General features: G+C 36.7%; 1 protein-coding gene across 2 annotated transcripts in view; it reads left to right on the forward strand.

Annotated features, from left to right (window-relative positions):
* Positions 1-17925, forward strand: part of LOC127445520 (furin-1-like) — a 156754-nt gene that overhangs the window by 73474 nt on the left and 65355 nt on the right. For both annotated transcript variants that reach the window (XM_051705667.1, XM_051705676.1), the window contains exon 3: positions 9099-9197. In XM_051705667.1, the coding sequence (XP_051561627.1) occupies positions 9099-9197 (99 nt within the window). The remainder of the gene's footprint in view (positions 1-9098; positions 9198-17925) is intronic.

The raw sequence follows: 17925 nt of genomic DNA on the forward strand, positions 1-17925 counted from the left end.
AAAAATCTTTGTGGATATGGAGCCCTGGAACATTTTGAATGTGGCTTTTTTTTTTTTTTTATTTACTTCAAGGTGCTATGGGAAATCAACCAAACTAACTTAATATTTTCTATGGGGTTAGTTAAAATATTGTGACTGTACATGAATACAGCACCTTACTGAGATGGGATTGTGCTTTCAGGAAAACTGATTCATTTACGAACACCAGTAGTTCAAAACCAGTACAGAGGGTGGAGTTGTGATTGACGCTTTACTACTTTTTGGAAATATTTTCGCTGTTATAACGCAAGTTATTTAATGATATTAAATTAATATTGTTTTTGAACTGTTATATACTGTAAAAGCAATATCAACATGGCTGTGATTTGGCCGTAGGCACGAGCTATTCAAAGCCATGCTGATGTACAGAACACTACATCATTTTGTTTACATTTTGTTCAGTTTGCAAGTAGATGTTTGCATTTGGTCATGTTCATGTATGTTGTGCAAGATCAAATCTACTATTAAACTGCTTTTTTCACAGCATTCCTTGTTTAAGTGTTGGTTCTCAACAAATTGAATGTCCAATTTTGAATACCAACTCTCTTGTCATGAAACCATTTCATTTTTGACTCGCAGCTTGGTGTGGTTGTGAATAAGTGGGTTTGGCTCGACGGTTTTACATTAGCACAATAAAAATGAAGGCTTGAATGCATTTATCAGGTTTAATTTTCTACCATGTATGTTATACTTAATGAACACTTGAGAAAGTGTACACAATCATTATGATTGGTTTTATAATGTCAAACAGTTGCATGTTATCAAACAATTGTACTTCTTAAGTGGCCATTACACTGTGCTAATTTTGGACTGGTGTACAATACATTCTATGCCTCCATAATTCATTGAAATTGTTCCATTTAAAAATGTCTGTACAAAATGCTGTTTTAAAATTAAGCTTAAAAATATGTTTGTATGCAGTTTTCAGACTCATTGGGTTGTGGGAAATAGGATTCCAGCATATAAACTCTTATTAAATATTGCAGATTTTGCTAAATGTAATATGCCATTTCATCAAACATATAGGTCTACTGAAAATGACAACTGAATTTCTTTTAAATGTAGTACTAGTAGTATGATTTGAACCCAGCAAATGTCAACATCACACCAAAGCACCCATTCGGACTCAATGACAGAGAAAGAGATTCACCATCACAGAGACTAATTTCAGTTGCACAGACTAATTGCTCGCTCTGCATCTCAGTAGTCTGATGGATTGTTCTTGTGCCTTGTAATTGCAAAAAGAACCACAAATTTAGTTGGCCTACTGTCGGCTCATTTTCCCACAGCAAACAGCATGTTTTCCTCCACCAGCTCTGGCTTATCTACAATTTGCTTCTTTCCATTGTTTTAGTCAGCCTAATTTAAAGTTTCAGCCACTGAACATGTGCTGGCCACCATTAGGGAGCCGTTAGTGAGTAATGTTAATGGTAGTTTCCAGGCAAGGTGGAGGCTAATTTTAGATAATGGCTCTAATTTGTGTGGGGAAACTGAGAACCAAGCAAACTCCTGGTCAGTGATGGGTCATCTGGTCTAACCCCCAAATGATGGGTCAAACACTGAGGTCAGATTCTTATGTAAAGAAATGCTGTTTAGAGGCCTTTATTATGTAGTTATTTAATGCTTGGATTACCTCAGCGTCTTGGCTATTGCTCATATCTTAAAGCGTAAGATTCTTTGGTCTTAGTCTCAAGATTTCAAGCTTGAGAGGTCTGCTTCTTGCAAGCAAAGCAATAACCTCACCAAACAAGATGGGAAGATGGGGGGGTTGTGGTTAAAGCTCTGGGCTGGTAACCGGTAAATTGCTGTTTGTGCCTGTAAAAAGTTAATGCCACTGCTTTGTAGTTATCATGAGTTACAAGGTACTTTTCACAGAGACAAAATGGCACCAAATAAGTCAAATATATGTATTTTTTCTATAAGTTTAAAAAGGTAAACAAACAAGGTAAACATAATTATGCATTTACCCTCCAGGGGTAATGTTGTATGTCAAGCTAAGGAAGCCAAGCATCATCATGCAGCGGTCAAATTACACTTTTCACTCAATTCACTTCCATTCAAACATATCTGAATGCAGGAGACCAGAAACGCAAGCTCATTCAAAGAAATGTTGCATTCCTTGCGGACGAAGGTTCAAGTTTGTTGAACTCTTACCTACGAATTTGGATGCCGAAAAGATGTGTGTGACCAATATTAGATTGAAAATGTATTTAAAACCAGAAGCCCTCGAGCGTAACGTCATATCCTGTCCTTCTGTGGTGTCTGAAATAATGATTTTTGCATGTTCAAAGGCTTATGTGGCCGCATCTTAAGGGCTGTTTAATTTTACATTTCATATTATAAGGTTTTCAATTGCTTAAAACATTGTTATAAATTTGGAGCATTGTAGATTTAAAAATGTTTCTAGCAATAAACATTATTGAATAGACCGTGTCATCCATAATAGGTTAAATGCTGACAGAATGGAATACCAGATTTATCTTAAATTAAGCGACCTAAAGGCATGTAATGTTTAAAACTAGCTACTTTTCAAGCTAATTTAATTTTATACTAAAATTATATTGGCGTCCTGTTCTCCAAAGAAAGATTAAATTGTAGTTGGGTCTTGTCCAATGACATCTACAAAAAGAAAGACCGCTGGATTGAAGCCTATAGGTTGCTTCCAGACATAAGGAGTACATTTTACAAAAGGCATATCCACTGTGTAACCAACACTGATATCATTTTCAGATGTGGATTGTAAGTTTTACTGTAGATGTAAGATTTTATTTTTTATTTATTTTTTTCTTCTCCGCCACCTTCACATGCCCTTCCTCTCAGATGTTTCCGGGCAGTTGAGATAGTTGTCTGATGGTGGTCTGATATGACAAGGCTAGTGTATCTCCATCTGCCGTCTCCTGCATCCTTGAGCCTGTACATTTCAGTCCTGTTTGAGATTGATCATATTTTTTTCTCTTGGCTTTACCACACAATGCACCCAGACACATCCTCATTCTATTTCCTATGTGTTAGGAACAAAGCTCTTTGAGTGCTGCTAGAACGTGTCAATGTGCACACTTTTTCATAGTCTCCCGTTTTATTTTCTCTTATGATTTGATTCTCTATCATTTTTTGTGTCATTGTTCCCTCGCTAACCACCATGCACAGTTTTCTCACTGACATTCAATAAATGTTTTTCCTCTGTCCATTTCGGTCTCTTTCTTCTGTTTGTTGATCCGGTTGATTACAGGCTTAGGATTTGTATTACCCAGTTGTCTGTCAGATGTTCTTTCTAAAGGACTTATTTGCTCTCTGGCATTGTTTGGGTGGAGAGATTTGTCAACATGCTATAATCCCCTGGGAACCTGAAGGAAGAAGTTTTTGACGGATTTGGGACATCACATTTTGTTACAATATGTCAACTCCCAAAATAGGGTTGTCACGATACCAGAATTATCACGTCCAAAATTAATTTTTGTGGTAATCAACATTGTACGATTGTGTTGAACCAGGAATAATCCTTTAAGTACAACCCTATGAAATCAGTTTTTGTTTTCTGTTTTCCCCCCAAATTCTTTGTTTTTCATTCCCTGTTTTAAAGCTTAATTCAATTTCATCATCAAAATGCTGTCTAATCAAATGAATTAATAAAACTTTAAAAGAAAATAGAATACATTTTTTACATATCATTTTCTTTTTTTATTAGCCTAAATTAAGTGCTTCAGTAAAGATCCTCACAGCATAATCTACATTTTTTTTTTGTCAAATATAGTGATGCACAACATATTGTATTTGCATTTATAAATGAAAACATTGAAAACTTCTAATCAGTACGTACAGCACTCTTCCTTGAGATATTGCTTTAAAAAATATATATAATTGTTAACATTATTATTATTATTACAAGAAATATTATGTTAAACTGTACAGTAGTAATATATTACTGTCGCGATTTCTTCAGTTTCACACAACAAGCTTTTATTTTGACGTGAAGGCTTTCCGGTCCTGTTTTTGACCGTAGTTTCACACTTCCGGAGATGCTGGTAATATGGCCCAGTATGATTATAAAAGCGCGAAATGCAGCAATTTAATGTTTATTATATAGTCTGCAGGCACTGCGCACTTCACAATAAATGTACACTTTCTTCTGCTATGTTATAACAAGCATGGCACGCGATGGTCATTAAATGTGTTCAAAGCGTATGAGCAACTTCACATATTTACTTTAACGCGCGCAGCACATGCAGACTGTTTATTTAATTTGCATTAAATTGCATCATTTTGTACTTAAATAATTACACTAGGTAATCATGATCATGATTTTAATTTGAATAATTGTCCATTTCAGTGTAAAAGGAGTTACATACTGTAGCATTTGCTCAAATAAGCGTGAGCATTTAAAAGCAGCCGTCTTCTAGTTAGACAGTGCGCACGGACCAGTTGACTTTGTGCTCGACACTTCCTGTACTGCAGAAACACTGGTATCGTTAAGTCTTTTTTTATTAGTTTCGACATGTTACTGAAGTAACGGTACTTTTGGCATCATCTGAAACGTATCCAAGTACTTGCAAACATTTCTGACAATGCAAGCTTCATTTCATATGCGTGTTGCATTCTCAAGGGGCGCAATAGCGGCCATTAGCATCTATTCTTCTATCGTTTTTTTTTTTTTTTACTTTTTGGTCAACTGCTGTTATGAATAATCGCATGTCTGATTTAATATTACAGTCTATTTGTACAGTCTATATCAGAGTACGGAGTAGGGATGTGCGCTACGACTAATTTGACTGTCGTTTAAACAGAGGTTTGGAACCGACTAGTCGAAAGAGAAACCAACCTTCAGAAAACGGTAAAAAAAAACAACATTTTTGTGCGACCCATTTAAAATACTTAATCTATTTCAAATCCGATGCTAAATTCTACTGAAAAGGAGCATTTATCTGCGACGTGCTCGCCTTGAATTATGATCATTGTACATTAAATATAGAACATGACACGCATTCACTGAATCAACATTAGCGAATATTTAAGACATATTTATTGAAAACAATTGAATGAATAGTGCAGGATTAATGGAACAACCCTAAAAGCCTGTTCTAAATGGAAATCACCAAGTTACTTAACATATTAAAACAGTCAGGACACTGTTGAAAATAATTAACAGGTAGACTAAGCCAAATATATGAGAGAGAAAAAATGCGCTGAAAAGTCACGCGTATTTCACGACGTGCAGTCGTGTATTGACCATTGATCTAATATGATAGCTGTTCGGTAAAGAACATTAACCAATAACAGTTACAATGTAAAATAAAAAAAAGCCTGTGATGTAGTCTGTAATAAACCTAATGTATTCTAAACATGACGTGCACAGAATCAAAGATAGTTTAACCCGTTAAGCAGTCGGCACCTTGTTGAAAATAGCCTTCTTAATCAGTAGATTAAATAATTTGCATACCTAGTCTAAAACAGTTATTTTCTAGGCTACTTAATCATAATTTTTTTTATTTTATTTTTTTTATGATAATTTTTTTTTTACCCCCACAGTAGCGCAACATTTACTATTCTCTGTAATAGCTGTTTCATGGTATGTTGTTCCATGGTGTTTCACTTAGATATCTGAACTAGCTTGTACTTTTGTATTTTGCATACAGTATGTTTCCAGTCTTAGATTAAAGCACTGGAGAATGAGTCTGTCTTGCTGTATAGCATTTGAGTTGCTTGGAGTCTGTAATGCTCACTGTCTGTAATGTGAAAAAGCTTGACAGAGCATAAACTTGTGCCCAGTCCTGACATTTCGACTTCATCAAAAAGAGTGAAATTGATCTGACCCGGTGTGAATTTTATGTCTAAGCCTCTGGATGAGCTTGTCATGCCTGGTTGTGCGGTCGGCTGATAGGAGATTGAATCGATCAGTGTTAATTTACCTAAGGGTGTTAGACATGCACAGCTGTCTGTCTTTATGCGTCTGGCTTACTCGTACTGTCGATACGGCCATGTCTTCCATCTGGATTGTTAAGGTCATGGTTGGGTTGACAGCTGAGCTTCGTACCAATGATCTATCAAGGAGTGGCATTTCAATTTTTGAAATCTCGTTTCAATTTCAGGTTGTTGTATATGAGCAACTCATCAGTCACTAAAGGTTCAGATATTCTTACATGTGAATCTTTGTTAGAGAACAGACTTTAGCAATTTGTGAGTTGGAGAGTTTAGACCGGTTTTAATGCCATCTCTTTTTTTTTTTTAACTTCAGAAGCAAAAATGGCTTATCTGGAGTTGGTAATTCCAATGTATTTCCATAAATATCTGTCCATTCAAATGAATAAATTAAAAACCTAACGATTCATCTATTGTAATTAGTGCCCGACCGATATGTGCCAATATGAAAGCTTTTTTTCAGAACATATAATGCAGAAAACAATGCTTTATAATTGGTGTCATTACGTAGTTTGTCCAGCAGAGCGTGCTCCGACTCCATTGTTTACAGAGCTGAACTGACGGTGGCTCTGCAGACAGGGCGGAGTTGAGCTGTGTCTCGGTAAGTTAACTAGTTTGTGAAATACATACTGGAAACTTAATAAACAATGACCCCATCATTTTCCCTTTTCAATATAACTAATAACATTAACCCTGTCCCTGACAACCATGTCACTCATGTCTGTTTGCTGTTAGCCAGCTATAGTTTGTCAGTGCAGTCAGTAATGTAGCAGATTAAAAGGTAAACATCCGAGCATCTTTTTGCAGCTCAGCAGACAATGGTGCAGTGGTGGATTGTGTCTGAGTGTTGATTTCACGCTACGCTGTTACCTGATTTTTATTTAGCTATTTTTATTTATTCTTTAAAATAAAGAATAAATAAAAATAAAATAAATAGCTAAATAAACATCAGTACTGTTTAGTATCAAATGCTGACCATTAAAATAAAGAATAAATAAAAATACAATAAATAGCTTAATGATGCATAATGCTCAGCATTTGACTGATATTAAACATACAGTACTGATGTTTATTAAGCTATTTATTGTATTTTCTCAGTGTTCATTTCTAGAATTTGTTGACATGTATAATAATAATGTCAAATATTCTTTAATAAAAATATTTAAGCAAGCAGCCTTCTGAGTACCTTTGCAAAGTCATATCGGTGCAAAATCGTGAAAAATCCACATAGAAAAGGTCTGTTTTCATTCCAGCTCAAAAATTAACTATATCGGCCACCATATTGATAATCGGTGAATTTTCCCTCTCTAAAATCAGTATCGGTCAGGTTCTACTTTAAATGTAACTGTTCTTTTGCATCATCTCTCAAAGATGTTTTATTAAAGTCCCAGTTTGATATTTTTCATATTAAAATGTTTCAGTAAATATATGTTGACAATTGCAACTGTTTAGTGCTATTTTTATTGATATTGTTAAATTGTTGTATATAAATTACAATTATTAAATATAATTATTTGTTCATTTCATGAAAAACTGTAAAACATTAGGGATGCACTGAAAAAATGCTATTTTCGGTTTTCAGGTGAAAGAGAAAAAAGCAGAACATCTTGAATTTTAAAATGAAGTAACAGACACAGACATGAAGAAAATGCAGCGTTTTATGTGAAAAGATGTAAACAGCAGCTAATGTTTAAATATACTGTATATGTAGTAGGGCTGCAACGGTGCACAAAATTCACTTCGGTACATACCTCGGTTTTGGGGTCATGGTTCAGTATGGTTTTGGTTCAGCAGGGAAAACAAAAAATCTTATTTATTTTGAAAACACAGTGGCTGATGGGCAACAATTCTTATTTATACATGACTGCACTATGCATTTTTAGTTTACGAAATTGCAATTGAAAATTTAAGAGCCTCTTATACTGAACAAAAATATAAACGCAACATGCAACAATTTCAGAGATTCTGAGTTACAGTTCATTTAAGGAAATCAGTCAATTGAAATAAATTCATTAGGCCCTAATCTAATCTAATCAATGCATATGGAACATTTCTGGGATCTTTTATTTCAGCTCATGAAACATGGGACCAATACTTTACATGTTGCTTTTATATTTTTGTTCAGTGTATATGCACGTTGTATAAAAACAACGTAACAAATAATAAGTAAAAAAAAAAAAAAAAAAGCGATTATAATAATTGTAACGAAATTAACACGTTAGCAGTGCAGATTCATGTGTCTTTTGTCTTTTCAGCTCACCACTTGTACTTATCACTCAATTAAAAATAAATAAATAAATCAGAATATCCTCTTTATCAGAGAATCTGAGCATTGACAATGTCCCCTGCTGTCGAAATATTACTCCTAGTAATGCCGCTCCCTATATGCATATTACGCAGTCTGCGTAGGGCACCAACTCCCTAGGGGGCACCATCATACCCAAAGGGGGCACCAGAAACTCCACCAGCTGCCCTTACTGGCATGTTATTCAAGGACCTGGTAGCAGTCGCAGAACAGCACTTTTCACCGCGCCTTTCCAAATGCTCCCAAACAACAGATTTTAGAGACAGCGGTTGATCTTTAATCTCTGGCTTATTTAAGTCCGACATATTTATATTTTGTTCAGTTCCATCACAGCTGGGAAAAACAGCAAGCTAACTACTATAAACTTAACATGCATTTATCTGATCCACAGTTTCTAGCGTACCATCTGGCACACTGTTCTTATAAGTGTTGCTCCGCAATCTTTTTTTCATTTTAGTTCTATGCGGTTTGTTATTCGTTATATAGTGTGTAAAACATGGCTTAATAATTTTAGCTAGATTAGCTACATTTTAGCATTGTGAACCTACAGTCTTTTGTCTACAATTATAATTTTTTTTTTTATTTAAAATAATTTTTCAGATGGTTGGAAAAACAAAATCACCCTTTTATATAATACACAAGAAGATTTAAATATGATAAAATTATTATAATATATTTTTAATGTAATATTTAAATATACAATAATTGGTCTGTACGAAAGGTTTAACAAATCTCTGGAATCCCCCTGTGATTTTTTTATTTATTATTTATTTATTTTTTATTTACATAATCTGTAGGATGTCGACTAACTGAAGGGTTTTTTTTTTTTTTTTTTTTTCAGGTATTTGGAGATTACTATCACTTCCGGCACCGTGCGGTGGTGAAGAGGTCTTTATCAGAGCACAGAGAAACACATGTTCGTCTGCACACAGAACCCCAGGTATGTGTGAAATGTAGGATCCAGACCCATCATAGAACAGACCATTCCTTAACTTAATTTTTTTTGTATTTACCTTTTGGGGTTATGTAACAGACTATTTTTCTGAGGCATCCTCCCTGACATAGAGTATTATTTTTATTTTTTTTTTCAACCTGAGCTAATATGGCCATTTATTAGTGCCCTTTATGTTTTTAAGTTTGTCTGTCTTCTCAAAGAGCTCATTACCTTTCTTTTGGGACTAAAACTACAGAATAACCACTAATATAAGGAAGTACCAGGCCCTGTGTTTAGAGTCATTTATCTTTGTTATGATTACACCTGACACTTTGCAACACCCTCTCTTTTGTTTTCTTGTAAAGGTTTGTGGGCAGGATTTTTCTGTTTGCTTAGAGATTATATCCCTCTTTCTTTTCTCTCCAGTTGTTTCTAGGTGAGAATCCTGCATGTGATTGTAAATATTATGTTCCGTTCGCACCTTTTGTACGGTGTCGTTTTGATGAAATGTTTATCGAAAGTCCCCAGTTTCACTTTGTATTCTGAACCCTTATTAATTTCGCATTTCTCTTAAGAACACCAAATAAAATCCTTTCTGCTTCTGTTGTCACACATTTGAAATATGAGCTTTTAAAGTCGCTGTACTCACAATGCATGACATCTGCATTCGATCAGAACAGCCTCACACCTCGTCCTAACCAGATGCGATGTGATAAGATTCCAGCGACAAGCTATCTGCCTGTCCACACTAGACGCGACGCAACACCGCGATATTCATACACTAAAATGAGGATTATTGACAATAAAATGTGTCAACATTCGGTTGGTGTGTGATGCCTTCGGCCAAAATTTAAGTTGTTCTGATTTTCTGATGAGATGTCTGCTTTAATATACTACAGTAAGAATAATTTTAGACCTATTTGTTGACTGTGCTGCCTGGCACGACATCACAGAAATAGAAACCATTCTAAAAATAGAAAGCCCTGTCGCTCATCGTGTGTTGAGGCTGGTTTGGACAAAAACTCTTAACGTGGAAAAGATAACATGTTGCGGCGTCGTGTCTGGTTAGGACACGGTGTTAGTATTTGTCGTTTGCCGGCTGCTCCGATCCATATGGTGAATTCTGAGGTGGTGTGAAATACAAACCCTGTAATTTTAATGCCAAAGAACTGCTAAGGGCTAGAAACCCACTAAATGGAAATCACGACTAGACCAATATGGCCCATTTCTCACCTTCTAGAGGGGGTTAAAAAGTTTTTCTAACATGACTGCAGCACCACGCTCCATCAGCACGAATGGCCTCCAGGAGCAAGGCCGACTTCCCTGGAGATGGAAAAGCACTCCATTGTCCAGTGTGCAGAAGTGATGAGGTGTGTGAGTAATGAGCCCACCTGGGTCCCAACACAATGATGGAGAGCCCGAGCACTGAGCTGGGTTTGGCCAGAGATTATTTAGCAGAGAATGGCCACTTCTATTAAAATGAATGGGAGAAATTAGAACACTCAACCACAGAGCTCAACAGATCAACAGTCAACAGATGTAGAAAGGAATTCCGCCTTAGTTAAAAGAGCCAATACACTTTTAGATACAGACATCACCTGTCAGTCAACCCTAGAACGCGCATGCACATTAGCTATAAATTTTTAAATAACATTTTTATTTTATTTTTTATTTTTTATTTACGTAATATGAGGTAAAGAATCACAATTTATTATACCAGTATTGTCAGATTTTATTGCTGATTTGAAATATGCTCTTTGATCGTAATCTTGACCAACCATTTTTGAGATTTTGGTCATTCTCTATTCAAGTAGATAGGAGCTGCACTGGCATGACTGGAAATAGCCTCCCAAGAGCGTTCCAGAGTGGACTGACTTCATAGACTTTGGTTTGGCTAATTTGTCCATATAATGAGAGCGAGTGTTTTCATTTGAGTTGCTTCTGTTCACGAACAGTCAACGATTAGTCCTTGAGGTGCGGCAATGCTAGTTGCCCTCTAAAATTCATCCAGTGGATAGGGTCATCATTGAAGCTGTATGAAAAGACATCAGTCTTTAAGATCTGCATCAGATGAGTCTAGAGGACATCTTTTTTTATGTCCTGAATGAATGTAAAAAGTTAAAGTAATGGTAAGTGTTCTCTCCAACAAATGAAACAAAACAAAACAAACTCGGCAAAAAAATAAGCATCCCATTTTCAGGACACTATTTTAAAGATAATTTTGTAAAAATCCAAATAACTTCACAGATCTTTATTGTAAAGGGTTTAAACAATGTTTTCCATGCTTGTTCAATGAACCATAAATAATCAATGAACATGCACCTGTGGAACGGTCGTTAAGACACTAACAGCTTACAGACTGTAGGCAATTAAGGTCACCGTTATAAAAACTTAGGACACTAAAGAGAACTTTCTACTGCTCTAAAAAACACCAAAAGCAAGATGCCCAGGGTCCGTGCTCATCTGCGTGAACGTGCCTTAGGCATGCTGTATGGAGGCATGAGGACTGCAGATGTGGTCAGGGCAATAAATTGCAATGTCCGTACTGTGAGATGCCTAAGACAGCACTACAGGGAGACAGGAAGGACAGTTGATCGTCCTCGCAGTGGCAGACCACGTGTAACAACACCTGCACAGGATTGGTACATCCGAATATCACACCTGCGGGACAGGTACAGGATGGCAACAACAACTGCCAGAGTTACACCAAGAATGCACAATCCCTCCATCAGTGCTCAGACTGTCCGTAATAGGCTGAGAGAGGCTGGACTGAGGGCTTGTAGGCCTGTTGTAAGGCAGGTCCTTACCAGACATCACTGGCAACAGCGTCGCCTATTGGCACAAACCCACCTTCGCTGGACCAGACAGGACTGGCAAAAAGTGCTCTTCACTGACAAGTCGTGGTTTTGTCTCACCAGGGGTGATGGTCGGACTTGCATTTATCATCAAAGGAATGAGCGTTACACCGAGGCCTGTACTCTGGAGCTGGATCGATTTGGAGGCGGAGAGTCCGTCATGGTCTGGGGCGGTGTCACAGCATCATCGGACTGAGCTGGTTGTCATTGCAGGCAATCTCAATGCTGTGCATTACAGGGAAGACATCCTCCTCCCTCATGTGGTTCCCTTCCTGCAGGCTCATCCTGACATGACCCTCCAGCATGACAATGCCACCAGCCATACTGCTCGTTCTGTGTGTGATTTTCCTGCAAGACAGGAATGTCAGTGTTCTGCCATAGCCAGCGAAGAGCCCAGATCTCAATCCCATTGAGCACGTCTGGGACCTGTTGGATCGGAGGGTGAGGGCTAGGGCCATTCCACCCAGAAATGTCCGGGAAATTTCAAGTGCCTTGGTGGAAGAGTGTGGTAACATCTCGCAGCAAGAACTGGCAAATCTGGTGCAGTCCATGAGGAGGAGATGCACTGCAGTACTTAATGCAGCTGGTGGCCACACCAGATACTGACTGTTACTTTTGATTTTGACCCCCCCTTTGTTCAGGGACACATTATTCCATTTCTGTTAGTCACATGTCTGTGAAATTTGTTCAGTTTATGTCTTTGTTGTTGAATCTTTTTATGTTCATACAAATATTTACACGTTAAGTTTGCTGAAAATAAAAGCAGTTGAAAGTGAGAGGATGTTTCTTTTTTTCTGCTCCTATTGCATTACATTTTACAATTTCTTTTTTTTTTTTTTTAGTGTTTGAGCATTGTAACCAATAACAGACATGTCCGTTGAGTGCATAAGCCTATCAGAAATGGCGTGACAACTAGAACACTCACATTGTAATGTAAAATTATAATAGAAATTAAGGAAAACAGTTCACTTGTTTTTTGGAAGTGTAGCCTATGAATATAGTTTGAATTTGCCTCACACAAAATAAGTAATATATTGGAATTTCTATAAATCAAATTAATAATCGTGATTACAATGTTAACAGAAATAATCGACAATTAGGTTTTTTTGTCATAATCGTGCAGCCCTATACTGTAATAATCAGCAAGGAAAAAAGGGATACTGTTCAGACAAAAATGTCTCTCCCCAATAACTTGCCAAATGGACAGCCTCAGATTTGAGGTCAGTTCTATGGTTAACGTTCATGCATTTTCATTGGTCTGAATTGAACAGAATTTTGAAAATTGGTCTCGATTGGGTCAGATTGAAAGCTTTGAAATGATTGTCTGGATAAAGCTTACAAATCACTTACAAAACTATGTAGTGAAAAAAAGACTATTTAAGAGATTAACAAAACCACACATTCTGTTAACAAGTTATTTAGTATACCAAGTTAAACATTAAGAGCCTCTGAAAACATGACCTAAACTTTGAACAGTAGCCAGTACACACATGATTGGTTAACTTTTAATTATTCCATCTGGAGAAAGCAGATATACTGTCTGTACAATCCTCTGTTCTCTTTCTCCCTCTTGATTATATTTAGTTCTTATGATTTTTGCCTTGCAGATGTTTAAAAATGGGCAAAAACAATTTTATAGACATGCATTGAAGGAGGCACCTAAACCCTTGCAGTATGAAAAAAATCCCTCAGAACACCTTGGCAACCACATAGTCACTCTAGTCACAACCACCCAAAACTTGCTATAAAATACCATATTTTCTTCATAAACTGTAAAAGTCTTAATGATTGTGTTTGTGGAGAATTGTGGAAAGCAATGTGATGAAAAAAATACATTTTTAATTAAGACTTTTAATTAAGTTCAGCTATCTTTTAGACAGTGTTAATCGTGACCACGAGGACTTGAAATCGCATTGGAAATTGGGCATTCCAAATTGGGTGAATTTGGAATGCCCAAAACAATAACAAAGAGACAGAAAAAAACAATAACACAGCCCGTCTGGCACCAACAATCATGCCACAGTCAATCACTGAGATCACATTTTCCCCCATTCTGACGGTTGTTGTGAACATTGACTAAAGCTCCTGATCTGTATCTGCCTGATTTTATTAATGTCTCTGCTGCCACACGATTGGCTAATTAGATAATCGTATGAATAAATAGGTGTACAGGTCTTCATAATAAAGTGCTTAGTAGGGTTGCTCCAATACCAAAACTTTAGCTTTGGTATGATATCAGCCCTGGTACCTCGGTATCGATACTATAATCAACAAATAAAAAGCCTCCGATTTTTTTTTTTTTTTTTTTTTTTTACGAAATTGCACAGAAAATGACTTGATTAAAAGAACTGGATAAAGTCTCTCAGATACAAATTATACGTTTTCAGTTTAAATTTTTCTGGAGTCCATGTAAAATGTTTGTGACTGTATAATATTTAATTAAATTACATTCTTTTGCTGTTTAATGATCACACTTGGCCATATCCAGAGGTTTTATTTTATTTTCAGATTGTCATTGATTTCATCTTAAAACTGTCCCATCTCGTATCATTTTGCTAATTACAGCATAATGTAATATGGTACCGAAATTAGCAACAAGATGATATCGTACTGTTTTAATTTTTTTGGTACCGCGATACTTCGTTAGTACCGGTAATCAGCGGAACCCTAGTGCTTAGTGAGTGTTAATTATTTCCAGGATTTATCTCCGTACACAGTGAGTCTGTGACCGGCGAGTACACGTCTACCAATACATCACCGTTAACAATTCTCATTCAGAAGTTACAAATGTTATTGTTGTTGTTTTCTGCTCTGAGAGACATTTTATAGTGCTTTTTTTTTTATTTTTTATTACAGTATGTTAAAGTTATGACATGCCTTTATACAGTCTTGGTGAATTTTACATCATTCTATATGCATTTCCAGTTTAACTGTATCTGACTCTATTTGTGTTATAAATTTTATTGACACAGATAGCTGACCTTTCTGAATAAGTGAACAAAAGTGTTTTTGTTCCTGCTCTCCCTCTTAATCGCTGCTTGACCTTGCCGAAATGAAGCCTTGTCACTTGAAAGAAATAACTTTATTGAAAGAAAAGTAACATTTTGGCTCTGGCAAGTAAACAGCAGTATCACTTTCAAGACTTATAAATAAAAAAAAACATTTTGCTGACTCCTGTCGCATCTCACAGCGCAGCACACTGAAGTATATGGATTTTTTTTTTTTAAAACATGGTAGCACGGTCGTACAGTGACACCACAGGAAACGGGTCAGTACATGAGATTAATCACTATAGAAATGTAATATTTTGTGACCGTTTTTCCTAACAGTGTGATTAAACTTTGAGAGAGGTCGCACTGGTATGATTACAGAGTTGGCCGACTCTGATTGTGCACTGTCCTTTTTTGTTGCGCATGAGAAACGGCAAAAGCGTGTTTGTCAAACGGCAAACATTCCAATAGCGAAAGGAAACGGCTCTACCCAGATCAGTCAGCGTGGCTCAAGGCTCAAAGGGCAGATCAGTGCAGAGACATGCTTTTACATGTGGACCGTCTCGAGTGCTCGGACGCGCAGATCATCATAAATAGCGCTGCGAGAAGCGAGGGCTGGGTCGTGGATTCGGCATTGATTATTTGATTAAAACCTCTATGAAAACCCATAACGTGTCAATGATTAAACTAGTTTAAAATCATATTAAATGTCCCCAACATTCTAAACAGCATTGAAAAGGAATAAAGGAAAAATCTGTACCATGAACCGACAGAAAATGTAAGGCTTTCAATCCACACATCAGATATTACATTTTTTACCATGAACTTATACAGTATCAATATATCAGGGTAGTGAGGGAATACAATTTAATTTCTGGATGTGTTTTTTCTTATGACAAAATGACATAATTTGTTTTATGGTTACTGTCAATGTGTCATGGTTTTACTTTTACCTTTGGTTACTATGATCTTAATGCAAATATCACTGTTAAAACTATGGATACAGTGGAACTTTCCATTTGTGTGAAATCATTCCTAATGCTCTCTGATTGTAGAAAAGGCTTTGTTTGTCTTCAGATGACTATTTTAATCAGCCAGATCCTGATGAAAAGAAACTGAAAGGAAACAAATTCCTACTGTCACACCGTGTCCTAACCAGATTCGCCGCGACTTTGCGTCATGTGATAAAAGGTATCTTTTCCATGTTAGGAGTTTTTTTTTTTCCTAACCAGCCGCGACAGTGCATTCTTTTTTTGGAATTGTTTATATTTTCTGAGATGTTGCACCGGGCAGTTCAGTCAAAAATGGGTCTAAAATCCTTATAACAGTATATTAAAGCCGTGGTGACACTAGCCGGTTCAAAACAACTTTATTTTTTGCCAAGGATGTCACAGACCTACAGAATGTTGTGTTTGAAGTCTCGTTCTCTTCAACCGGAGCTCTGTCATACATGCATGCACACACACCGGCTCATTTTGACTTTCTCTCCACTTCCCTGTCACATGGAGATCAACGAAATAACAACAGAGTACTGTGTGAGTGCGTGAACATTAAAAATGGTAATAGACTGATTTTTATGCAATTCAAAACTTTGCCCTGTGAATGTGTGTGATCGTGTACCATCCCCTTGAGGTTTGCCGTAGAAAGTGTATGTTCATACGCAGCTTCAGGGAGTAAATTAGGTACGTTCAATAAACGGACTGTTCCATCTGACTGTTGTAACATCTGCTTTTATTGTCATTTATAATAATTTGAGTGTATGAATATTGTCTGATTATTACCAAAACGCAATACAAACACACATTCGATAAGAACACACGTTTGGCAGCATTATTTTGGGAACACAAGGGAAATTATCAGGCTTAATTATTATGATGATTATCATCTTTACTTTTATAATTGTCTTTAGTTCTTATTCTGTAGGCTATTAGTAATTTTCCACCTGTTGTCGTTGACGGATACTTGTGTGATAGCAAATGGGGCCGTTGGAGACGGTAAATGTTTGGATTTGGGGAGGTGGTTAAATACGATTTATTGATCACTTTTGCTATTTTAATTTCTATTTTCGTTTAATCAAAGTTCTATTTCAATTTAGAAATGTCTTATGTTTATGTTTCTTGTGTTTCAATAAATGAATTTACTTTTTTTTCACCCTTTTCTCCCAATTTGGAATGCCCAATTCCCACTACTTAGTAGGTCCTCGTGGTGGTGTGGTTACTCACCTCAATCAAGGAGGACAAATCTCAGTTTCCTCCTGCTTCTGAGACCGTCAGTCCGTGCATCTTATCATGTGGCTCGTTGTGCATGACACCGCGGAGACGCCGCATGTGGAGGCTCATGCTATTCTCCGCAATCCACGCATAACTTACCAAGCACCCCATTGAGAGCGAGAACCACTAATCGCAACCGCGAGGAGGTTACCCCATGTGACTCAACCCTCCCTAGCAACCGGGCCAATTTGTTTGCTTAGGAGACCTGGCTGGAGTCACTCAGTACGCCCTGGATTCAAACTCATGACTCCAGGGGTGGTAGTCAGAGTCAGTACTCGCTGAGCTACCCAGACCCCCAAATTAATTTAATTTTTAAAGCAAAATTAATAAAGCAAAAATATTCACTGACCCTCGGCAGGGGGGTTGACGAAATAATCGTATATCACGAAATTAAGGCGATTTATCCTAAACTGGCTAAAACATGGAAAAATAATAATGGTCTTTAAAACATGAAGAATCTAGAATACAGTAGTTTGAAAAGTAGCTAATATTTCAGTTTCTTTAATGCTGATATTTTAGGAGCTCAGGGTTTCACAACAAAAACAGTTGTAGTTTTATGTTTGATACATGTTTAATAGGTAAAATTTGTATTGATTTTACTAAATGCTTTAATATTTGA

The sequence above is a fragment of the Myxocyprinus asiaticus genome, chromosome 1 (assembly GCF_019703515.2).
Source record: "Myxocyprinus asiaticus isolate MX2 ecotype Aquarium Trade chromosome 1, UBuf_Myxa_2, whole genome shotgun sequence".
Classification (NCBI taxonomy): Eukaryota; Metazoa; Chordata; class Actinopteri; order Cypriniformes; family Catostomidae; genus Myxocyprinus; species Myxocyprinus asiaticus.